The sequence below is a fragment of the Rhea americana genome, unplaced genomic scaffold (assembly GCF_003343005.1).
Source record: "Rhea americana isolate MKP2758 unplaced genomic scaffold, rheAme1 scaffold_10, whole genome shotgun sequence".
Classification (NCBI taxonomy): domain Eukaryota; kingdom Metazoa; phylum Chordata; class Aves; order Rheiformes; family Rheidae; genus Rhea; species Rhea americana.
In genome coordinates this window covers 5,240,800-5,266,183 of record NW_028185039.1, presented here as the reverse complement: position 1 = coordinate 5,266,183, position 25,384 = coordinate 5,240,800, and the positions used below count along the sequence as shown (strand labels likewise).

Sequence of the window (25,384 nt, the reverse complement as noted above, 5' to 3'; positions counted from 1 at the left end):
GTCCTCCTGCTACTTCTACAAACACACATCAGTTGCTGATTCAGTTTTTGTCTAGGCAACTCACTCAACTGCCTTACTCGATCATATGACCATAATCCACAGAACAGATGTGTTACTACTTTAGCTAACAGTTGATTTTTGAGAACTTTCATGTTATCTGAATTTTGACTTGTAAATATTTACAAGAGTTAACATGATTCACTACTAGAGGAAAGTTAAGTTTCAAATGGAAGTGGAATATTTTTAAGCAAACAAATTTCCACTTACTTGAATCCCAGCTGGACGACACACTGCCTGCCCAAGAATTCCATAGATTTTCTCTTTATCTTCCTCTGTAATGCTGTCCGGAAGCAAGCTCTGAACCTCAGATTTCTCCCGGGGCAGCAGACGAACACCTTCTCCCTGACTGTAATATTTAATGAATTATTGACCTCCAAATTATTTGTAGGGCTGAGCCTATTAACATTGTACACATAGAACATCATGAAGCTCACTTTTAATTAGAGAGGGCAAGTAATCAAGAGAATACTCACAGTTCTCTGCTCGTATGTGACTTACGAGAACTATAATCATAAATGCAAAGCTAAAGCTCCTCTTGAAAAGGGAAAACTTTACAGTTTATAAATTTAAGCGTTAGAATGAATTTACCTGGCATTATCAACTACTTTCCGGCCCCATCTGTAAGCCCAGCTAGCAAGGGCTGCCCACGACTTGGCTACTTCAGGTGCCTGTACTGAAGACAAGTGATACAGTTGTCCCAAGATGAAGTCGGGTTCTCCAACTCCAATATTTACTGCAATGGGAGATATAAAACAACATACATGATTTAATATATTGTAAGGTGAAACCCATTACTGATATCCTCAACACAAAAAATAACAGAGTATTAGAAGTACACCATATCTTTTTTTTGTCAAGTTAATACCCAAGAAATCCAGTTTTCCAAAAACAATCGTTCTTCAGCTCTGACACTGCTGGTTGGTAAAACAATGATTAGTTTTACATATGCTAACAACTCTATAATTGGTTTCTTTCCTACTTTCTTAGAAACACAGAAGTGAATTTAGAGGCTCATAATCTCCAAAATACTACACTTCAGAAAGCAAACTTCTATGAATTACCTAAGGAGAGGAAGAGGGGCATGTGTTTGTGTACACATCCAATAATATCTCCGAAATAACTGTGACACTCTGCTAGATGGGAACTAAGTATATATAAGTCCAGATTTAAACAAAGAGAGCGCTTTATCTTGACATTTGAAGAAAAGTCCACTGAAAATGGGGAATTATACTGTTAACACAAAACGCAATCTAAGCATTCAAATTAAATGTAGATTAAACATTGTGAAAAAACCCAAGGTAACTCCTTTTCATGCTCACAAGGAGCTCCCTGTCCAGTCTATTATCACTCGAATGACAAAAAATATCAGAAAAGTAATGAAGTATCAACATCAATTTCTTTTAATAAGCATATAATTATCTACTACACAAATGTTACACATTTTAAATATTTATGCGCAAAACAAGTGATGTAGCACTCAGCCCTTCTCAATAAAACAGTGGCTACTTCTCATTGGAACCATCAATCACTAATTAAAAAAAATAGCAGAACATCTCTACCTGTGGATTCACTTTCAATCCTAGGATATTCTTCTTCTAGTGTATTAACAGCTGGGAGATCAATCAAAGTATGTATGTTTTTGGACAAGGTAGACAGACCAGTGGGATTCTGTTGCTGTCGAGCTCTATACACTTGCTTCAGTTGTCCCGATATTTCTTTCCATTCTGCCTGAATCCATTTAGCCAGAGTGAGAATAGATTTAGCGACTGCGTATTCAGCTTTGGCAGACTTGCAAAAGGATATGGCACAAGAACTCAGCATTTCCATAGCATGTGTGGACTGACCTGCATGTCATTAAGAAAGTATTTTCAATAAAGTGTTAATTTCATTCAAAATGCTTCTAAAATTCAGCATATTCAGATACAGCTTGTAAATACAATTTTATAGAGAAATTTCTCATTTGAAATTAAAGGTGACTAGTGAAAAAAAAAATCTATTTGAAAACCCTTTCAGATTGACACAAGAACTAACAAGATGAAATCAGCTCCTAATGATACTGTCCTACTGTGATTTCTTCAAGGTCAGGGGAATGAGCCTGATTACAAGGACAGGAAGCACAAGTATCTACAAGATCAACATACTCACCTGCTGTGTATAACAATTTCGTTTTCTCAATATCAAGCTCAGGACCCCATTTTTCATCCATCTGACTTGGTGCAGACAGTTTTTTAAAGTGTTGGACTAAATCTTGTGCAGTGGTGGTCTTTCCTAGCTGAACTTCACTGCACTGGGCAAGCAATCGTGTAGCTAGAGCAATATTTCCTCGTTTCCGTGCAAATTTTGCTGCTGTTAAGCCCAGTTCCATCAGATGGCTCTTAATTGGGACTGTTGGTTCTGAAGAAGAAAGACACTCTAAGCAAAAGAATTAAACAAAAAAATAATTCCATCTGGGGTATCCAGATAATTTGTCCAATTTATTCTGTATATGGCCATCAATAAAAAAATGCTCAGCTACTACCTCCTAAAAACTCCTTCAGAAATTTGGATGACTGCAATTCTGTCTAACATATTTTCTTTCAGACAAGATAGTATTATTCATCTGCAAATTATCTGTTGAGCAAATCAGTCATTTTCACCATAAGCATTCTTAACTAAGAAAAGTACTCCTTTCCTAATATCACTTTTCTCCATTAGCTTTTTCCCATATCATACATTTAAATGGCTTTCATGATTGATTTTAAAGACCAATTATCAAGAGCATTGCAGTGTTCAACAGTAAAAGCATATAAAGTATGAAAAAAGAGCCAGTATGCAGGAAAGTGCAATGAGAAGAGTGAATTTATAGTTGCTAAGGATTTCAGAATGAGAACTTGCTTGCCTTTTTTACTTCTTTTAAATCTACACTACAGTCATAATTGAGATGTCTAGATAAAAAAAAAGTTTAAGAAAAAACAATCCACTTCTATAATTCAACAAGACATGGCTCCTTTTAACCGTATTTTAACAGCAGAATTGAATTCTGCATTTAATTTCCATAACACTAAAATAAGAGTTTGTATACCTTTCAGTTTTTCCATCAATTGATTCTGGTACATTGTGTACCGCAGGGCATGCATCCATGGCCTTACATCATGCTGTTTGCATGACCTCAAAGCATCATTAAAGAGAGGTATAAGACAATCCTGTAAGAGGTAAAGTTGCATAAATAGTTACTTTTACAGTATTTTAAAAAAATTTTATGGGCAGTTCTTTTTAAGAACTATTGATGTATCAATTCTTTAAATACACTAATATTTATTCCTACAACAGTTGAATAATTTATTTTATATGTAATCAAAAGAAATGGTATATTTACAACTATAAAAAGAAGTTCAACTGAAATGTACATTAAAAACACTTTTGTCAGAGCATGTAAAGAAAACTAATGAAAACTATGTGAGATATTTTTTACAATGCTATCAAGGAAAGTCAGAACAATTAAATTATATTCTATATTCAATACTTCATGATGAGACTATTCAATAGAAAGACATTACTAAGATTTGGGTTTAAAACAGACCCACCTCTGATGTCAGTCTGTTGGATACAGTGTTTTCCAAAGCAGAAGAACAATACAACTGAAGAGTGCTCAACACTGGTAAAGACTGAGACACAGTGAGTGTAGACAGTCTTAAAGGTCCAATAGCTATTCGTGAAGTTTGCTTCAAGTATTTTATAATGTTTCTGAAATAAAAATAAAGAATCAGAATGGTCATTTTTGCTAGTTAGTCATTTTAAGAAAAAAATATTTAAAATACTGAAAAAACAGCCATCTTCCTATGAATGATGAGAAAAAAGTTCCAATATTATGCACAAGTTGCATTATCATACTTTCTATATTAAGTTGACAGAAAGCAGTACTTTAATCAACTAAGTAAATAACTATATGATCTCCAAGTTGAACACCAATTAATTCTCCCTTTGTAAGTTTAGACTTCACAACAAAAACCAGCAGTAAACACCACATAGACGCTGACATACGAAGTAAAGCACACTTTTCACAAAATTACAGTTATCAAACCAAAGCAGCTTTTCACAGCACATTACATTCATTCATGGCATACTTTAACTTACTCAGATATTGACTGCCACTTTTGCTCCTGTTCTACATGGCTTACAGCTGTTGCCAGACATACTGAACTTCTTAAAAGCTGCACTTCAACTGCCTTTTGAAGCTCTCTTGGATCAGGACTTAACATATTAGGAAGGAGCTTCTTCATGTCTAAAAGGAAATTAAACATTTGAAACCAACTGCAGTTGTCAAATTTTAGCATCACAGTGTATGAATACATTTTTGAAAGCAAGGAAGTTTGGGAAAAGAACTTGTGTGTGCACAGATACACACACACACACATATAAAAAAAGTTTTAGTAATTTGTGATAGATTAAACAAAACAAATTATCTCCATAAAACACGTATCTTTCAAAAACCATGCAACATTTAGAATTATCACTGCTGATTTTGAAGCTTTGCTCACAAATGTTATGGCACTGTACACAGTAAACTGTACTTGAAAGTTTTAGTCTATCACTTAAATATAGTGGAAAAAAATTTTACTTTTGTATATGAAGTAATGTTGATTTATGTATTCATACCTATTTTTTCTTTGGATCCTCCTGCAAGTAGATTGATATTTTCTCCTGGTAGTAACTCTAGTTGTTCTGTGCATTCAGCAAATTCTCCAGACTCAAAGCTGCTCAAAGATCTGCAATTCAATGTCTACAGTTTTATTTCACATTTCTTACATCACTCCAGATGCTAATTATTTTATGATCAAACAGTTAATAATAATGATAAAGCTTAACTCAAAGCCCTGAAATTTTAACATAGCATTTATAAAGACTAATTCTTTTCACATTTTCACATATATCAGTTAATGGTAATAATGCTGAACCAAATGGCTAAATTCTGTATTAAAAAGAACAAATATTCTCTCCATCTATGAAGCTTTCATGTTGTTACCATTCTATATACATAATACTGTTCTTTCGTATGTAGGAAGAAAAGGTCTGAATTTGCAAGTACTTAAACAAAAATAAGATTAAAAAGGCACAAAACATTTAACATGTAGAAAAATAAGTTTTGTGATGAGATTTCATAAGGCCTAGATTTCAGTGCTTCAGTTTCCACAAAAATTCCAGAAATAATGGAATATTGTGCAAGGCATAGGTAATACAAATTTATATTGCTTAGCAGCCTGTAGAAGCAAACTTTCATTTTATTTTTATTGTTCTTCAACATCACGAAATAATTTGGGCATTACAGATTAACCAAACTATACAAAACAGGCACTGAAAGATTAAGAGGGGTGATGACTCAAAATTTGGAAGACTCAAATGCTCAATATTCTTGTTCTCATCTACTCTGAAGGAGTTACTTAATTATCTAGCCCATAAAAAAGCCAGTATGTGACAATTCTCACTTTTACTGACTATTTCAATCCTCTTTAGGACTGAATCTCTTCTCAGTCTGTTCAGGAGAATCAGATAAATACATCTAGAGCTAAGAAACAAATGCACAAGACAGACACTCTCATTAAAAAGAATAGCTAGGACAACCTCCTTAATGCACTTATTTTATACTTGCAAAATAAAATATTGCTTTTAAAAGATTATAAAAAATTAAAAATTCATTAAAGTTTATACATTAACAGGCAACTTAAGATATTTATCTTGTGGAAAAATACTCATCTGCCAATATAAATAGCATAAATTGATTATCTTTTACTTAAATTAAAATGTTTTCCTTGAACACTTAAAAACGCACAATAGTCAGAAAGGAACAGTAATCTAGAATGTTAAGTCTTTACTCATCTGTAAGGATATTTATTATACCTCCTTAAGGACACAACTTTCTTCTTACAACACTTCTATTTCAATAATCTAAAAATCAACAGAAGTTTTAATTTTTCAGAACTCTGAGATAGATACTGTGGAATAACTTAATGATAGTCTTACTTTATGTAGTTAAAATCCGCTTTTAGATTGATTGAGGTATTACTAGTAGTCTTCTTCAAGTCATGGACCATATTTTGCCATTCCTGAACAGCAGACCAATCAGCAATGGAAATGTAACATTCACATGCTTTGTTACCCAAGTAATTTATAACTTCAGGTGAAGAGTCACTTGGTTTAGTCAGAACAGTTTTTCTAGTTTCTCCTGTGAAACGAAAATATTTTTTAAACAGTAAGTCTATTATTCAACATAATTTCCAAATTCATTGTGAAGAGAAACACTCAATTTTTCAAAAAACAAAGTTACACAGCATATTCAGTATTCTTTCCCTATTTATAATTTTGAAATATATAAACAGACCATTTTCAAAGGAAGTTTTGGAAAAACTCAGTCCATATTCGTAAAGATATTTTAAAATAAAATTGTTAAGAACTAAATTAGGAATGAAGTCTCTTTTCAAAGATGAAAAACAGAATATTGAAACAAATTCTTATATTAGGTTTTTCTTTTTTAACTAAGTAGCACATTTGTGATCTAATTGGGTCATAAATACTAACCTTTAAGTTACAATAGCCTAAAAATAATTTAGTTCTAAATTATTTTAAGTACAAAATGTTTAACAAATCACCTTAGTTTCATTCAGCTAAGTCTCAGTACTGCAAACCCTCACATATCTATGCATAACATTAGCTTCTGTAGCATTAAGAATGCAGTTAAGCATGTTATGTTTAACTACAGAGAAACTTTCTCAGATTCAGGAATCAGATGCTGTGAAATCAGCATGGTTATATCACTGAATGCTCTGCTTCTGTGTACATAAGAGTTATGAAATCTACGTTAGCTTTTAAAAGAAGAAACTGATAAACTTACCATTCAAAGAGTGCTTTGGGCTGGCATTATTAACACCATTGGAATTGGCCAACTTCAGCACAGCTTTATCAAAGCCTGCTATGCAGCAATCCACTCCCGTCATGGAACACAAGTGCTCCTGGTATTCTGCAGTTGCCTTCTCAAACCTTAAATGGTTCAATATCTTAGTCAGCATTTTACAGCAGTAGTTTATATTTTGGCAATTAGACTGCATTTTAACACTTTTTTACCACACAACCAAAAGCATTAATGTGTAACTTCAGGGGGGAAGAAAAAGGAATGGTTAGTAATGGTTAAGTTTACCAGTTGAGAAATAATTTCCAGGTGATAGCCATAAGAGCTTTCCCATTCAAGTCTTGATGCCAACTTCGAATAAATATAGGTTGAAGCACAGGCATGAGTTTTGGATTTGACTGTGGTACTTTCTACTTGAATGAATAAATCAGAATACTGATTAGCTAAATAATGTTTACTAGGGGTTTGTAAAACTAGGTCTAGGACAACAATTCACATCTTACACCTGACGTTCCCAGGCAACTCCTTATGTATTACCAAGTTACACTTTAGTACTACAAAATAGGAAAAAAAAACAGTACATATAGAAACATTTTTTGCTTTTTTTTCTTTTTAAACAGAGCAAGAAGTTGTCCCTTTCTTCATTTCATATGCTTTTCCCAGTAGAAGAAACAATGTATTCCTTTAAGCAAAGGAAAACTCCGTAATAGTCTTAATTAAGGTATACTCTATCTTAAACATCACACACTGACCCACTGACTAGTAGCTGTAACAGAAGATTCTACTTCAACAGAAGTAGAAGCTACATTTCCAAAACAGTCAAAACCGTAAAGTATTTCCCTCAGATTCACTAACTGTGCCTGATAATCAGATTGCACCATTGGCCAGAAAATTCATTAGAAAATATTTAAATCAGTCATTTTTTGCAACACAAGGATAAGTAGTATGTGAGAACAGTATTGCAATATACCAGACATTATGAAAAGCAGCAGCTTAGGAACATCATTTATATTTAAATCCTGTCAAAAACTGTACATATCTAGAAGTGCAGGATGCATTAGATATCTGAAAGACAATGAGTTTCCTGAAGAAGGAAATTTGCTCAGTAGCCTTGATTCACATCATAATTTAAGAGATTCAGAAGTAAAACTATGAATAAGAGAAATAAGTCAAAAGTTGTACCACCCAGCATTAAAAGCAACCCCCACACACACAACTTACCGCCCTTCCGCCTGTTGCGCTACAGAATTGATCCAGGCAAGACTTTTCCCAACTACAGCAGAAGACCAGACAGCTATACCCTGAATAGCTTCAGGACAGTGAAGCTCACATAGTGCTTCTACCAGCATCATAATTGTCACCTCCAATTCATTTCCCTAAAACCAAAAGCTTCATTTAACAAATCTTGTATGAAATAAAAGCTATATACATTGTTAATGCTTGAAAACAGTAAAGCAGTATTTCACTAGACACATACACAAGGTGAAGCATTCGGCATATCCATTACGCTGCACTTGTTTTGGAAAAGGGGCAGGATGGCCTAAGGGCACAAGATTTTATGCTATGAATTCAGAGTCTAAATGCTCAATTATAATCACTATGTTACTGTCCATACTCATGTAAAAACACATGTGAGAATTCCTGATGTTGCAAGCAATAAACATCTAGCAAACTGCCTTTGTTTAAATATTTAAGCACATCAACTCATGTACTGAAGAAATTGTTTCTGCTCTTCATTTTTTTTTTTAAAAAGCACTAACTAATTTATTCCCTCACCACATATTCACACTTATCTACAAATTGCTTTGCAGAGGAAAAATTCCCTTACTAGGCATCCCCTTCCTGCTCACATCCAAAGTCTGGAACAGACACTGTCACAAACTCAGGGAAGACTTCAGACTAATATAACAAATGTATCAAACAAGTGCTGTAAGGTTTAACTTTCAAGCAGGAGGTTCTGCTTATCCACTCAAACTGTAAATGAACTATAGAATTTGTTTATTGATTGTATTTGACCAAATGCGTACACTATACTGATCTCCAATTTACAGTATTGGCTAACCACAAAAACCTGTCAAAACAGGAGTATGAATTTAAAATATTATTTTAAATAACAATATCCTTTACAGACCATTTGGTTTATTAACTACTGATTGCTTCAGCTAGTTCATTTAAAATATTGTGGGAATATTGTTGCTGTAGTCTACAAAGTCTGAAAAGAGAATACCTGAGAGATACTATTATTTGTTTTCATTTCTGTGAGCAAATCAAAACCATGTCTGACTGTCACAGCAGGCTGGCCAGCCAACAATCCAACTCTCATGATGGAAAGTCTAATTCGTGTTAGCCAATCTTGGCATGTCTGGCGATTAGTATAAAAGAATGTCCTGATAACCTTTTAAGACAGAAAAAAGTAACACATTTCACAAAACAGTTCTGTATGCATAAAAATAATTATTGTAAATACTTAATATTAACACAATCAAGTCAGAACAGGTTTCTTTTCTCAAATTTAATTTTCAATTAAGAGGTAAAGAAATAGGTAAAACTATTTCTTGAATGTTAAGAACTGCAGATGCTCTGAAGTCATGTACAGCACATGCAACTGGCCAGGCACACTGACAAGCTAAAAATCTTGAAACGAACCATCTACAAAATTACATATTACTGCCATGTCAAAATCTAGTAATTACACAACTTATTTCAACAGCAATGTGAGGAAGTGTTTTGCAGCCAAAACTACACAGAAGGAAATGCTGCTTACACAGAATTATTCTCTCTCAAAAAGCAAATTTAAACCTCAGGTGTTAAACAGGAGGGTCAACAACATACAAGCAAGCAACGGCTATAAATAAAAGATTCTGGAAACTTGCTTGATATTTTATCACCACACAAGCTGGTATTCCAGAAATGTATTTCCTATTTTCACACATCCTCCAGGAATAGTATTAAAGTCCAAGCTGCACAAATTAAGAACCCCAAACTTGGCTTTCAAAGCAATTCTTCTCTCACTTTGTCTAATTAGGAAACCAAATTCAATCACAGCACTCCTTTCCAAAAGATTCCACAGTAAGACAGACAACCCTGCAAAATTCCAATTTAGTGAACTATTTGAAGTAGCATCAGCACTGTAAAAAAATACAAACCTTAGGCGGAGAAGTGAGGGCATTGGCACATCCTTCATAAGCATTGTACATCAGTTTTTCCAAGTTCTCCAGATACTGCAGCAGGAGAACAAGCCTAAGCTGGTTGCTACTGTGTCCTTCGTCATTGTCTGCAGTAGTCCATTGGCTAACATCTTGGTCAGGGTTTAACGTATGGGCTGCAAGACTCCTAATAATACCTACATGTTTTACCAAAACACAAAAAAGTTAAGCTACTAGACAGTACTCTATTTAAATGTGCTAAAACATAGCCACGCCAAAGCTAATTCTCTCAAAAGTGCAATTATGGAATGGATATTCTGCAATTCCCTTTCTTGACATTTCAAATAAACTTGTTAAAAATCTCAAATCCCCTGAAAAAAGACACTGTCTTTCTTGTCTTGGATAATTCTTAAATGCACAGTCTCTTACAAAGAATATTGCACATAAAACCTACATTCTTTACATTACCTTCAATTGTTTGAAATGTATCTTGAGCTCTACCTAGAGGAGTTCTTAACTTCGAAAGAACAGTAAACTGAGCTGCTTCCCAAACAGCCCATTGCCAAAGAACAGCATCAGTCTTCAACAGATTGCGAGGGATAGTTGGTTGATCTCGTTTATCTAGTCTTTGACAACTGTAGAATAACCTTTCTAACCAATTATCCTTCCTGTAAGAAAACATCAGTACATGAAAACAAGTTCATACTGTATATTCTTAGTCTCAAACAAATCTCTCATAGAATTATTTCCTGCAGCAGTTTATATATGCAAATATGTAAAAGGTGCATCTCAATGTATTTAAAAGTACCTAAAAAGAATTGTAAAGTATTACTGAAGGTAAAGCAATGTAACTTGTAAAGACATTCACTAATTTCAAACTAGATATATTTGAAATTGTTCACTATCCATTTGACATCCATAAATTTCAGTTTTAAGAGTTCTTACCCAGTTCTGTGAGAACTCCCATACAAAATGAAACTAATGACATCAGAGAAATCCTGTGGATGGAATGTATTACTTGGAGCTTTGCTCATATGACTTCTAATAGCCAAAGAAATTTCTTGTATTTCTGTGTGGCTATGGTTGCTATAGGAATAGGAAGAAAAACACCACATCATAATATATTTGAATAAATCAAATGCTATGCTTTAAAAGACAAAAGACTTAACAAAACAAGTCAATCATTTAAAATGATTCTCATTTCACATATATCTTAATCCTCAACGAGAAAAGGTAGTAAATCACCACAGAGTATACCTACAGAGGAAAATACATTTGAATGCAATAAAAATGCCTTTGCCTCTGTAAGACTTAAGTTTGATATTTATATACATGTGATTATCTAGGAGCAGTTCACAAGTCATTTACAGTAGATACTCAAGGTTCAGATTCTCCAGAGCAGGAGACTAACAGATACCACAGGCAGTTCTGAACATCCTGTCTTTTCTGTATACAAAATTAGACATTTTCTATTATCAGTAGCAATAAGCCAACAAGAAATCTACAAGGTATGAACTGTGTTATATACTGCTCACTGCTTTGGGTTGCTTCAAAGTAAAACATTTTGAATGAAAGTCTGTGCATGTCCTTCTAGATTAAAGTATACAGTTGAATATATTCAAGTTAAAAATTACTGAATCACATCTTTCGAATATATCAAATGTAGCTGAAATGAAGGGAAATAAGTATGTTCTTTTGTTATAAGATAAAATGCTTTAAGAGCTCAGGTCTAAGACACAGATTGCAGGAAATAATATTTATGGATTTATTCACATTTCTTACAAGAAGTGCTGCTTAGTTTATCAAATCTGTTAACTACTTTGTATGCTACTTACTATTCTTAAACCTGTAGCAAAGTAGAAGGGACACCAAGACACTGTTATGGGGGGGGGGTTGACTTTTAAATCAAGAAAATAACATTCAGCAAATACTGCTTTTCAGACAAATCTTAAAGAAAAAAAATCCAAAGCATTCTGCATATTTAAATTAGCCTGAAAACTTACCTCAATACCACATCTAAGGGAATTGACTTCAAAAGTTTTCCAAAAGTTTGTCTTACACGAGCACCACTATGTACCAGTTGAACACGACATACATCAACACATCTGCATCATCAAAAAGGACAAAGGAAAAGGTCATAACATTTCCATTAACAAGATAATTCAAAGAATATACAGAATCCAGTGCAAGTACCTTTGTAAAAGATCATCTGGTAGGGAGGAAGACAGAGCATGGAGACTACTACATGCCTGAAGACAAATATTCACATCTTCCAGAAGGGCTGCATTAAGAGTTGAAATAAAAAAAATGTTATTCTTGCTAGAATTTGATACTTTGATCATTTGGGTTGTGGCAGAACATCTGAAGACTTACTACAGCATATCTGGTAGAAGGAGGCAAAGGCTCTATGCCTTACTTTTGAAACCAGTCAGTCAAATCAAAACACTAACAAGAAAATGCTTGTAACACAAATGACTTGAGGATTTCTTATTACAAGGCGTTTTCTGATTGTTTTCAAATTAATCATCACATGGTCTATGTATGTTTGTACTATAATTTTTCTAATAAGGAGAAATAAAGTAAAGTTAGCAATCCCTGGCCTTGGGAAGTTATGGAAACGTTGAAACATTTGTTCCCATATTTTTCTTCCTAGGTTATTTTGAAATCCAGTAAAATGTATCACATTACAAAATGTTCCTTTGCTTTTGACAAAAAATAAGCAATCTTACTTGCAAGACTTAGCACATCACCAATATTCTGGGTAGATCAATTGCATAATCACAAGTTACTATTTTCAGAAAATAATGATTTACATAAGTAACAGCTATTGAATGCATCTGAGAAAAGGGAGAGCGATTTTGTGCAGTTATAACTAGAGGCTCCCCCCAAAAATAAGTGAGACTGTAAGTACGGGTAAGGCTATCAGTGAAATATGACTGACACATCATACACTTAATTATGCACAATAAAAGACAGTTAGTAAAAAGTTTGCAGTATCTTACTGTTTGCTAGAAGCCCTTTGCAAAATTTATGAAAAGATGGGAGAGAAAATAATGGTGCATATGTTTCCGATTTTTTCATCAGAACAGCCACTTCCAAAGCCCATGTCATAAGTAGTTTCCTATAAAAAAGCAAAGTACTAGTCATTCTATATGGTTACCGAAATATGATTTCTTTCAATACAACTTAAATTCCTTCATGTTACAGAAGATGAGTATCAGAGTAACATGCAGTTTTAATCAAAATGCCCTTAGCTTTCACAGCATATTGGAAATACAACCTTGCAAATATTGTGAAAGTTTACTTTAAATCAGCAAAGATTTTTCAGCAGTTTTGATACCTCTGCTTTGAATGTATAGATCTTACAGACTTTTCAGTTTGTGATTCTCACACATGAAGATGAGCAACCACATTTTCCATAGATATTACTGGTATTTCCAAAAATACTTTAGCAATTAAAGTTACCAAGTTTTACAGATGAAAATACTGCCCTTTCAATTAACAACAAAATGATAGTTACCTGGTGTCTTGAGTAAGGTTATCCTTCTTAAGAAGTAGCCCCAAAAGGTTTAGTATGATTGAGAAATGTTTCTTTGTAGCTGTGGTTACAGTACTTATCACTGCTCCATCAAACAGGGAGGGAGAAGAAGAACTGAGGCTGCTGGATATGAAATGGTCATGCCTGGAAAGCAAGGAAAGAACAAAACAAAAGAAGGGATATTTCCTTAAATATAACAGGAAATAACAATAGTATAAGTTAATATGCACTTGCATGCTACCAGAAATTATATCAACATAATAACCACGTAAGTCAGAAAACCAAAAGTGTTCTGATCCTTAGCATATAAAACTAAAACTACAATTTTACATTAGGCTATTTAACCCAGTACCATAGTTTCAACTATCTCCAGTACCAAATGCTTAGTGAAAAAGCACAGAAACCATGTAGTTACTATCTTCTCTTAGTTTGGCAACATTCTATAGTAATAAGGTCCAAAATGCATTTAAACCTGTCGTTTACATTTCATCATTTCTCCTAGATCTCATGGTAAGCAAAATAGCTCCTTACTCACTTTCAATAAGATTTTCCATTAGCTACCACTACTTAAACTCAAGACCCCTAGCCTGTCTATGAATAAAATGCCAAATATTAACCCAGAATAGATTATCATGACCAAGATAGAGACTTCCTACAGTTAATGAAAGTAAAAACTAATTAAGCAAGTTTGAGCAGAAGTTGAATTATAATAGCTTACTTTCAGCCATCCAAATATATATATATTCCATTTAGACCAGCCCAACCTAGTACATCCTAAAATACTGACATATTATTTGTCTTCATACCTGGAACAATGTGAATATAATGTATAGAGAACTGCATACTGGACAGCAGGAAAATGAACTGCTATGTCATCGTGAACAATCATCAGATTTTTACTCAGTAGTGCAAAAACAGTCGGTGAAAGGGCCCACATCTATAAAAACATTGCAATATAAGCACAAAAAAAAATTAATAGATCTATTTCTAAAGCATGATTTCCATACAATTACTTTGTTTTGCTTGTTCACAACACAAAGGAAATAATTTTTTAAAACTACATTCATTCCCTGACCTTGATTGTAATTATTTTCTTTCCTCTTTTTGAATCTGTTACAGAGGGTTTATGTTTTTATTTGGAAAGATAAGGAAGAAATGTTTTCACATGACAGATATACTACCAGGACAGACCTAAAGCTGCTCTATCAATCTCACTTTTTCCCCCAAGGAAGAACAGAACAGTGCATTTAAGATGCACACAGACTGCAAATACAGTCCACTCATTTCATACGCTGCATGCTTTAATACTGAAAATCTTGTTTCTATATTATACGTCAGGAAACAAGTATAATCCCTTTAGTCATATACACATACTACCACTAAAATATTTTACTGTATATCCAGAGTCTTCGTTTACTCTGTAAGTTAAGAAATCCACAGCTCAAGTAAAAAGGCATTTTTAACACTTTCTACACAGATTATCTGTACAATTTTTACTCACCCCAATTAATGAGTTTTTAGCATTTCCAATAGTACTTAGGGCACTGAGGTCAAATATAACAACAAACTTCGCGTTAGCCACGCTGAACACATGGCTCTTGAAAGCATCATGCTGGATCTCAGAACAGGCCTCAGGAAGATGTAAACTGAAGAGAAGACTATTTAGAGCACAGGTCATTTCTCCTAAAATCAACCTGTAAGCAGTCTCCAAAACAGGAATGTTCTTCAGGCTCAATACCGCTTGATACACAGCATGGGCTGCTGCAACAACCTTGAGAATATAAAATAATTAAAATATTAATCGATTAGCATGCAATTTTGATATATCAACTGGCAATACAGAATTTGAAATTACACCTTATGAACAGCAGTGTGATGCACATAAGTCTTCAGTTTTCTATATTATTAATTACAATCTATAGAATGTTTTCTGAACCAGTTTTTCCTATTAACATAAGGCACACTGAGTACAAAAAACAAAGAATGACTCTCCATCTGGTATAACAACCAACTTACCAAACCCTTATCCAATCTAAATGCCTGAAACAAGAATTAGTTACATCTGCTCTCTTACAAGTTTCATAAATATAGACATATAAAAATACATATATAAGATGAGCAAAGTTTTACAGTCTAAATATCTTCTAACACACACATGAAAGCTGTTGTAAAATAGCTGTAGAAAGTCCTTTTCTCTCACCTCTTTCTCCTTATGATAACGAAGTACAAGTAGTTTAGACTCCGGTATAAATAATTTTTCTACAAATGATGATGGCAGTTTTGTATTTATTTGTTCAACAATCTAGTGATGAAAACAAAAATATATACCTTTATCTGAATTTATTTATTACAGATAAGTAAAAAAACAGTATTTTAATCTCAAATATTTACCTATATCTCATTTAGAAAACACTTACAGAAATAGCTTCCCAACAATACTAATATTTTATATTTGCCTTCACAAATTCACATTTAGCAATCTAGCTATTTTTAGCCTTTTCAACTCAAGGAGCATTTGAGAGCAGAGCTCAAAACATTGACTAACCTATATCAAAACAGGTTTAAAAATTTATGGTCTAGGCTTTGAGAAGTGTTTTGAGGAAGTCCGATTTCCAAAGTTATTGGCTGTGGCAAAAGACAAACATATTAACCACTCCAATTCTGAAATTCAGACCATTTATAAATTATAGAGGCCAGAAAATGCCACTGCCCAACAGTTAGCAAGAGGGGAAAAAAGCCACTCTAGATTAAAAGCCACTTTATCAACAAGCTAAATGTATAAACAAGCCACCAGCATATGCTTCACATAAAATACAAGCATTTAAGAGAAGAATATTTTTACTTCTGGTCAGAAAGAGTTTAAAAAGCAAATCCATGTCAATATGAAAAAATATGCAAAAAAAAGCAGCATAAAAATAATATTTTCTACTAGGAAAAACTACAATAATAAAAGTATATACAAACCAGTGTCAGCAGATTCAAGACTGAAATGATATAATCAGTGCCACAAGTCTGACAATTTTCCATTTGATCTAATCCGTATGTGATAACCATGTCACAGTGTATGGTCATACTTGGGTCCAGACTACCAAGTAAAACACCAACACACTCATTGGCAGCTGTAAGGACTGCTTCAGAAAAGAACACTTGATTTGCTGCCGTCACACATCTCATTACTCTGTACAGAACCTGGAAAAATTAGAAAAGAAACTAAAAATAAACTCCATTTAAAAGCAGAACTGCACACTGTTTAATCATATTCCATGTCCATTTGACATTCTATCCTACTTTGCAGCATGGTAAATTCTGTCAAGAAAATATTCTTAACACACACACACACATTACACTTTAGAAGCGTAAGACAAAAATGAATCTTTGATTGCTAGGTTTGTTACTCATTGTAAGACCTATGAAGACACAGAAACCGAAATTAAGTATTCAGAATCCCATTCAGCACCAACTAATGTCAACAGAACTCCTATTCTCTTGTGAAAGACAGTCCAGCTCTGTTTACTTGGACTTGTGTCACAAGAATCCTCTGCAGATTAAGACGAAAGTTATGCAGCTGTCTTGGCCTTAGCTGAAAAATCCGTACCACTATTTATCCAAGAAGTTATCCCTAACAGAATTCTGCAAAGGCATACACTCTAACTGTGCAGCTCATGTAACAGCAGTAAGAGATTAAATGCAAATAGTTTTGTTTTGTTTAATTTTTATTTCAAAATTGTTCACTCTCTACAGTTCCTGTTAGAGAAGTACAGAAGCTACTTCTCACACTTTGTGATATTTATTGAGTTTACACTATCCCTTATTATACTTTAGAACTTTGCTACCTAATTTTGATTAGATTCAACTTCCGTAGAGATACAATAAAAACTACATTTTGTAAGTTACACTCATAATGCAACTTCAACTTTTACTTTACCATAGTAACTCAAATGGTAGCATTATGATTACAAAGACAGATAACACAAGCATGAACTCAGTCACAGGAAATCAAAATGTCTGCATAAAATACATTATCCTCTGGTATTTAAGGCTCCCATTTGCCACTGTCACAATCTATACCAGAATATTTAATAGAATTATTGTAGTATATTTTTAATAAGGAAATACATTCATTCAAAGCTGAATCTAAGCATATTTATCAACAGTCAAAGCTACACAGACTCTAAAACTCAGCAATGGAGATCTGTCATATAATGATGATTTACATCAGCAGCAAATACACAAATAAAAAGAAAAACTTGAATTCTTACATCAGTTACATATGCTTCTGTAATTGGTGGTCCTCTAATTGGGCTGAAGCGTTCCCCAATACTCCTCACCACAGTACTGAAAACCCGAAGAAGTGCAGCCAGTTTAGGTAGTGACACTGAAGGAGGAGGAATATCTTCATCTACTGATTCCCCAGAAGCCACATGGCTGAGGTCCTACAGTGCACAAACATTATGTATCAGTATACATTAGCAGTTACAATATATGCATAAAATATCAAAATGTCAGGTTAAAAATACTTAATATACAATATATTGACATATAGACATTATGCAAAAATAAATACATTTATCCATTATTTCTACCTTTACAAACATATCGAGATATATTATACAATGAAGAGCAAATCACAGGACAGTAATGAGGTGTTGCTCATCAGTTCAGCCACTGAAACAGGCATCTTGCAAATTAGAAGAGCGGCTTAAAGTGTTCTTGCTCCCTGGAACATGACGATCCACACTGCTGCACTGTAAGAGCAGCTTGCTGCACACCTGTCTGTGCTAGCTACCTCTTTCCCGTACAACTCTCAGCTGCGGTTTAGGACTCAGGGCATTCTAGAGACCGTTCCCAACCCAGTTTACCTTCAGCTATTTTGATACGGAGACTAAGAGTTTATGAGCAGGCTATTTCATGCCAGCTGGCTTCAGTGCCTGGGAACACTCCCAGAAGTGCTGATCTCATTAGTATAGATATAGCCTTGGTCAACCCCACTGCAAGATAAAACACATCAGCTTAAACCACCTCCTCTCTGATTTAAGTTGATGCGTGTTATCTTAAAATTCTACCATGATTAAGGGCATGCATATTGTCCAGTTCGGAAGATAAACTGATAAGCAGTGACTTACTACACTAACTTAATCACAACAATGTGTCCACATCTACAATCACAATAGTGCAGATTTCTGTAGATGTGATGGGCCAAGGTAGTCTGTGAATCCTAACTCTTAAAGCTGTACCATCACAAGTCTTCCTGTACATGTAAGCACACTAATAAAACTGAATAATTCATTTTATTTTGAGTGAAACAGATTGCACTGGAAATGCAGTTTTACCTATGGAATTTGTAGCTTAAATAGGGCAATTCTGCTAGCAATTCTAGTTATATATAATACGGCATTATTTAGTTGCAGCCATACTGTCTTCCAGAACACATTTGCCTTAAGGAAAAACAAACAAAACACCCCTCTTCCTTTAATTAGCCTTCAAACAAATGGTAACTAGCCCTATTAAGTAAAGGTTTCAGAGCTCCTGCTGCATTATTTACTACACAATACAATCTGCTACCCTGTTTAAAAGCCTGATATATCATTAATATAAGGCAGCATTAAAAAATTCTTTTCACCCTCCCCAAAACAGTCACTTCATCTGAAAACCTTTAAACAGTTAGAGAAAATACCAGGAAGGAGTGAAACACCTCCACTGCAACTTTTTAAAAACATTCCTATTTGCCTAGTTATTTTAATTTCTATTTTTACACTACAGTCTCAAAGACAAGGGCTGAAAGCCTGGCTGCAATTTTATCCAAACAGTCCATGAGCACTAAAGAAATGTCATTCTACATCCTTCAAATGTATTCTGTAATTTGTTCCTCTTTTCTCTGGGAAATTCAAATAATTTTATTCTCTACAAATGTCATATTTACATAAAGTCACAGCTGTCTATTTCTTAATGACACTGTAACAGTTAATTCTGCTATATAAGATAAAGCCTGTTTACCTCAGCATAAGCTTCCATATCTTCTAAAAACTGACCCAAGAGCGTGGTAGAAAAAGTAAGATCAGCCACCCAAAATGGCTCCAAGCTCTGTAACCATCCTATATAAAAATACCAAGACAATTAGAACAGGTGAACCAGCTAACATTCCAAAATGAAAAATTTTTAGATATATATTACTAAGGTAAGAAAAGGTCATCCACATGAAAATTTTAAAGGAAGCTTTTTTTTTTAACAAAAAAATAGGAATTGTATTTTTCTTTTGTCATTTTCACTTTAAGGTCGATCCTGTCCCATGACATCTATCCACTAAAGAAAGAATCAAGAATTACAATACAGTAAGCATAATGACTTGTTGCAAGTTCCTCCAAGATGACTGCTGCATTGGTAGGAAGAGATCTCCCAGTTTCCTAAATACCACTGTCTTTACCACAAGCACATTTGAGAAGTATGTTAAGAGGCAATTTATTTTTTCTACAACGTAATTAAAGAATTGAGAACTAGAAAAATTATTAAAAATTCCTGAGGAGTTACAGAAAGCAGTGACATTTAAATGTAGCCTGCATAAAGCATCTTTTTCCCCATGTACAGTATAAAACAGCACATGGAAATTTACTAGGAATAAAATCTGCTACATAGCTAGATTTTTTTTTTCCTCCAAGTTCACACCCATCTCAGTGCAACCAGACACAAGTAAGTCTATGCCTTCCACAAGCTAGAGCGGACTATATTAGTGACTCTTTGGCAAAACTTACCTGACACTTGTTGCGTCAATGAAGGCTTCTGAGTGTGATCTATATGCCACCCAACCAGTATGTCCACTGTGTCCTAAACAATAATTTTTAAAAATGATTAATTACTCAGTATGTTATATCAGCATTCCTATGAAAAACAAAAAACAGGACAGATTAAGCTTACCCGAAAATTGGTGCTGAAAATGTGCGGGTAACATCGGGACACCAGAAGGATGCATTTGACACATTTGCACAGTAACTCTGGTGTATCCACATTTTCTAGAATGGACTGCAGGCTGGTCATTACAAGCTAAAAGGTAAAGCAAAGCTACTAGGCATTTCACTTCTTTAAAATAACACGAGAAAAAGTCTAAGTTATTAAACATAGATTGCATTTATTAGCAAAATACTTTGATTCAAGCAACAGGTACTTTTCAATACTTGTTCTGCAGGGGGACAAAAAAAGAACATCACATACATTGCTTCAAAACAACCACTTCAATTAGGCTTCTGCTTAGGATATGGCAGACTCAGGTTCAAGGTTTAGAAGTGCCATTTTCTTAAATTTCTTAGTCACAGGACAACTAGCTGTCCTAAGCTCCTGCTTCTTCTGCAGGAGTTTCTTGGCTCTGTAAAAATAATATTGAACTAGAGCACTGATCTTGAATATAGTATTTTTACATCTAAAATATTAGACCTTAAAACCTGAACCAAGAGACCCGGTTTGTCAGCACACATCTTCCCCATCATCTGATGCAACAAAAATTTAAGTAAAAATTTTAATAGGAGGAAGACATCAAAGCAATCAAATGGCTGTTTTTTGTTTACCATTCCACTTGAGCTGTCTTTTCAGTTTCAACGTGATTCTTCATCTTGAAGCTGTGATATATATTAAAATGTTGTATCCAAATATATGAAGTCTTATGAAGACAAAACACTTTTCTAATGAAACCAGAATCACAAGAATTCTATTCAAACAGAAAGTTCCCTCCCAGTGGTACTTATACCTACACTTACCTATCACATCAACTTAGTGTTATTTGTTACCCATTCTAGGTAAAAAGTTGATTCAAGCATTGCACTACAAGAACTGTTTACATTCCTCTTTTAACTTGTAGTCTTACCTGCATTACAGATGAAAAGGCTTTCTTTTCTCCTACAGTCTCTAGTGCTTTGTAGGTTGCACATAAATAAAGAAGTTTAACTTCATCTTTCGTGGACGAACTGAATTTGCTAAAAATCCATTTAAAGATCTTCTCAGCCTCATAGCTCAGAGAAGCACAAAGAAGGCCAAGACAGCAAGCTCCTTCCTGTCTAAGTTCTTGAAGCAATTTGCTACTGTATTTGAGAAGAAAAGAAACATAACATTTCCAGAGGTGAGAGCAGAACAGGAGACGCCATACCAAATTAAAACATTTTCTAAAGATTATAGATATGTGCATGAATGCAGCTGTTTTCTTCCTACTTAAAGGCAGCAGACACCATAAATTTAAATAAAAATTATGGATCTGAAATCCATTTCCTATTAAATAAATGTATTAAAAGACAGGTTGCCAATCTACTTGGAACATGCTATCCAAGGGAGAAGATTTGTAACACAGAGCTGACTCTGGAAACACTGAAATAAACACCTGAGCTCACTCTACCTATGCTCTGAATTGGTTATAAATGAATTAGATCTGGCTGTATAAAAATCTAAGTTCAATTTAAAAGCTACATAACCACAGCAACACAACATTATGCCTAAGTTATTCAATCTAGTTGAGAGAGACTTCCTATCAACTATAAAAGCCATATTTCTGCAGTAAAAATGTGTCAATTGTACTCTAGAGTCTAGCAGTATTGTTAATACGCTTAAGAGAGCCTTCACTCTTCTCCAATTCTGTCGTGGTAGTATAATTTGTCACATCCATGAAAAATAAGTGAATGATAATTTCTTCCAGCTTTCCCCCTCCACTGCATTTCTATATCAGAATCCAAACTTAACACTGTCACTACTTTTCTTTAAAATCTTCAAGCTGCCTAGTTTTTCTAATTTCAGCTTACCTTTCATTGAGTACATCATGAATGGCAGTCAGGATATTATCCAGTTGTTTAACCAGTACCTGTAACCCAAGGTACAGAAAAACCATAAACATAATGCTGCCATGATAACTTCTGCAAACTAGATTCTGTTTACACCCATATTAAAAAGACCATTGCCAATTCTGTTTGCTAATAGAATGCCATTATGTTTTCCATGGCCACTGCAGACTATCGTGAACTATATTAAGCAATACTGCAACATTATCCTACATGTTATATTTCATATTTATTTACAGTAACCAGGAAAATACACTGGCAGCCCAATATCAAGTTTTGTTCTAAGTTTAGTTCTTGCTGATAACATTACATCACAAATGTAAGACTCACCATACAGCTTATTAATAACATCTATTGCAGACTCAGTTTCCTAGATTAATAACCAAGTGTATCAGCATTAAACTGATCAGCTAATACAGTCTGGAGTATTAAAATTTCTCCACAAAGAATCCTGACTTTCAGAGAAATGGAAAGAAATCTTCCAGGGGCAAGACATTTCTGATTATATGTACTGGAAAGTACTAGTTGATCAGTAATATTTGCCTAATACGCACTGAAATACACCAATGAGTTGCAAAACAGTGTATTAGATGTAACAACACTACATATAAGGTGTTAACAAGAAGTTTTCTGCATGAGTTAATAAGAGTTTGATCTTTCCTTTAGAAAGATAATAATCTAACACAGTAGGCATATGTTATCTCATATTTTTGTACTGTGTAAGTTTTGAGCATCACAACTCTTGGGAGGAGAAAAAGGTCTGCATGCTTGGCCCCCTCAGAACTCACAAGGACATTTTAAGAACATGCCTGGCCTCAAAGAGACTATAAAAAGAGAAAGATGATGTCTATACAATGCCAGTATGTACTACCCAAACACTTTTTCTAATTTATTTTGTTGAGCACATTTATATTCCCATACCAAGACCAGTAAGAGCTCTATTCAATTACATTTAATTGTATAGAGTAATGCAGGAATTACTGATAGGTTATGTATTGTCCATTGTAAAATTTTACACTTGACATTGTGGAGATCACTTGATACCTCATCCTATTCTCATTAGCTAGTTGGGAGAAACTGAAGGGATTTAGCTAGCTGGGAGAAACCCAGAGAATAGTTTCTCAATGACTATTAACATTCTGATCACTTGGGAATACAAAGTTTTTCACAACTGATTTGCAGACATTAGGATGGTAATTCTAACATATTATAAGAAATACTGATAAATTAGATAAAAGTAGTTTCTTCTCCTTTGGAATCCTCAGAAAACACTCAAGGACATTAAAGACTTCACTACCTAATTAAGAGCCTAAAGACATAATGAAAACAAAAGACTTACTATGCTGGCCTCCCCCTAGCAGAGGAGGATTTACATGAAAAAATCCTAGAAAGGTTGTGCACAATGATGAAGAGTTGTGGGCTTTACTTCAAGTCTGAGTGACACAAAATACATATTGACTAGCTGGAATGATATGTCCTAGTTTTTCTAAGAATACATATTACAGTTCTTAAGACTCTTGATAACCATCAGGAATCTTTAAGGATTCTTTGTTTCTTAAGTTCCCAATATTTATCAATATCTAATAAAATGATCACTACAGGCAAGATAACCAACAAGCAAAAATCAGTACCAAAAGCCTATATTCAARAAAGATACTGCAGTTCATTTTTAGTACGTTAAGACAACAGTAATTTAAAGCTTGAAAATTTCAGAGACAGGTGATAAGAGGTAAACATATAAATTCCTGAAGAATAAGTGTTGCAACTGTTCCATTTATATGATTCTTTTATGCGCTTCTCTCTACATAAATATTGACAAATTTACTCAGGCTATCAAAACTGTAAACCTGTAACATCAAGTCCCTTCAAGTCTGTCCAACAGTAACCCAGTGGAAGCAAAACATTTTTTTGTATTAGCACAATCTGTGTGAAACCTAAACTAGAAATGCTGAGTTCAATGGATAGGTTAACAAATTGCTGCAGCRTTATTACCAGGAATATTCTGTGTTTATAGAAATACAATCATCTAGTAAAGATTAAACTGCAATTTCTTCTGTATCAAGCTTCAGCTTTTCAAAAAAAGGCACTAAAGTGCTGTCATACTTGCAACCTGATATCTGGACAAATATCCATTATGACAGTTGACTTAAAATACTCATAAACATGCCTTGAACTCAAGATTACCAAAAAGATGTCAAATTGAAGCAAACCTCCTACTGATTCTACCACTCTCTGTCGCCATTACAAAGCACACTGTCATAAATGTTTCCTACTGAGCAAAGTTACTGAGAAAACATTACAACAGAACTGTTTACATCTCTAACATTGTCTGAATTTACACCCTTCTTTTTGGCTTCTTATGGTACAAATACTGACAAATAAGGGTTCTGAGCAATTTTATTTCAGGGGAGGTTCAGAATAAAGTGCAATTTACTGTAAATTAACTATAAGATTTTTCACTTGGATATAAACCATGGAAGCAATGAAGTATTTAAAAATTTCTGCATGGTGCAAGCCCATGAGCTCTCCTCAGAGGAAGAGTAAATAATCATTTTCTCAAAAACAAGGTGTCATGTTTACTTCAAAGAATTTGCTCTTTCATTTCTTCCTCACTCAGCATATAGGAAGCTGCTGAAGAAAATACTGGTATTTACACGAGGACAACTCACAGTTCAAATGTGGATAGGAGGCTCTGGATAGGTTATAGGACACTAAATGGCACCCTCCCTATAACTCAGTTTTTACATACAATCAGCTAAAAAGCTGAGTTGTTGTAAGATAATCCATTCACTGAAGACAGTATAAATATCTGCACATTTAAAGTACAAAACCAGTTCTTGTACAAAACAACAGCATGTTTTTCTTGCTTTTTCACCTATTTCCTTGTTGAAGGATATAGAGGATATTTCCCAGACCAGTCAAGAAAAACAACAAATTGAAYGCACGCTTATTC

General features: G+C 34.1%; 1 protein-coding gene across 1 annotated transcript in view; it reads right to left on the bottom strand.

Moving 5' to 3' along the window:
- Positions 1–25,384, bottom strand: part of SMG1 (SMG1 nonsense mediated mRNA decay associated PI3K related kinase) — a 64,704-nt gene that overhangs the window by 23,848 nt on the left and 15,472 nt on the right. The window contains exons 5-33 of the mRNA XM_085302445.1: positions 22,396–22,454; positions 21,474–21,687; positions 20,534–20,659; positions 20,371–20,443; positions 19,619–19,716; positions 17,884–18,057; positions 16,589–16,813; positions 15,825–15,926; positions 15,126–15,395; positions 14,431–14,561; positions 13,607–13,768; positions 13,089–13,207; positions 12,280–12,367; positions 12,090–12,191; positions 11,032–11,172; positions 10,555–10,754; positions 10,087–10,283; positions 9,168–9,335; positions 8,162–8,316; positions 6,926–7,071; positions 6,058–6,259; positions 4,696–4,805; positions 4,174–4,321; positions 3,624–3,783; positions 3,122–3,242; positions 2,206–2,472; positions 1,620–1,904; positions 649–793; positions 268–406 (exon numbers count right to left, since the gene is read on the bottom strand). Coding sequence (XP_085158571.1) covers positions 268–406; positions 649–793; positions 1,620–1,904; positions 2,206–2,472; positions 3,122–3,242; positions 3,624–3,783; positions 4,174–4,321; positions 4,696–4,805; positions 6,058–6,259; positions 6,926–7,071; positions 8,162–8,316; positions 9,168–9,335; positions 10,087–10,283; positions 10,555–10,754; positions 11,032–11,172; positions 12,090–12,191; positions 12,280–12,367; positions 13,089–13,207; positions 13,607–13,768; positions 14,431–14,561; positions 15,126–15,395; positions 15,825–15,926; positions 16,589–16,813; positions 17,884–18,057; positions 19,619–19,716; positions 20,371–20,443; positions 20,534–20,659; positions 21,474–21,687; positions 22,396–22,454 — 4,527 coding nt within the window. The remainder of the gene's footprint in view (positions 1–267; positions 407–648; positions 794–1,619; positions 1,905–2,205; positions 2,473–3,121; positions 3,243–3,623; positions 3,784–4,173; positions 4,322–4,695; positions 4,806–6,057; positions 6,260–6,925; positions 7,072–8,161; positions 8,317–9,167; positions 9,336–10,086; positions 10,284–10,554; positions 10,755–11,031; positions 11,173–12,089; positions 12,192–12,279; positions 12,368–13,088; positions 13,208–13,606; positions 13,769–14,430; positions 14,562–15,125; positions 15,396–15,824; positions 15,927–16,588; positions 16,814–17,883; positions 18,058–19,618; positions 19,717–20,370; positions 20,444–20,533; positions 20,660–21,473; positions 21,688–22,395; positions 22,455–25,384) is intronic.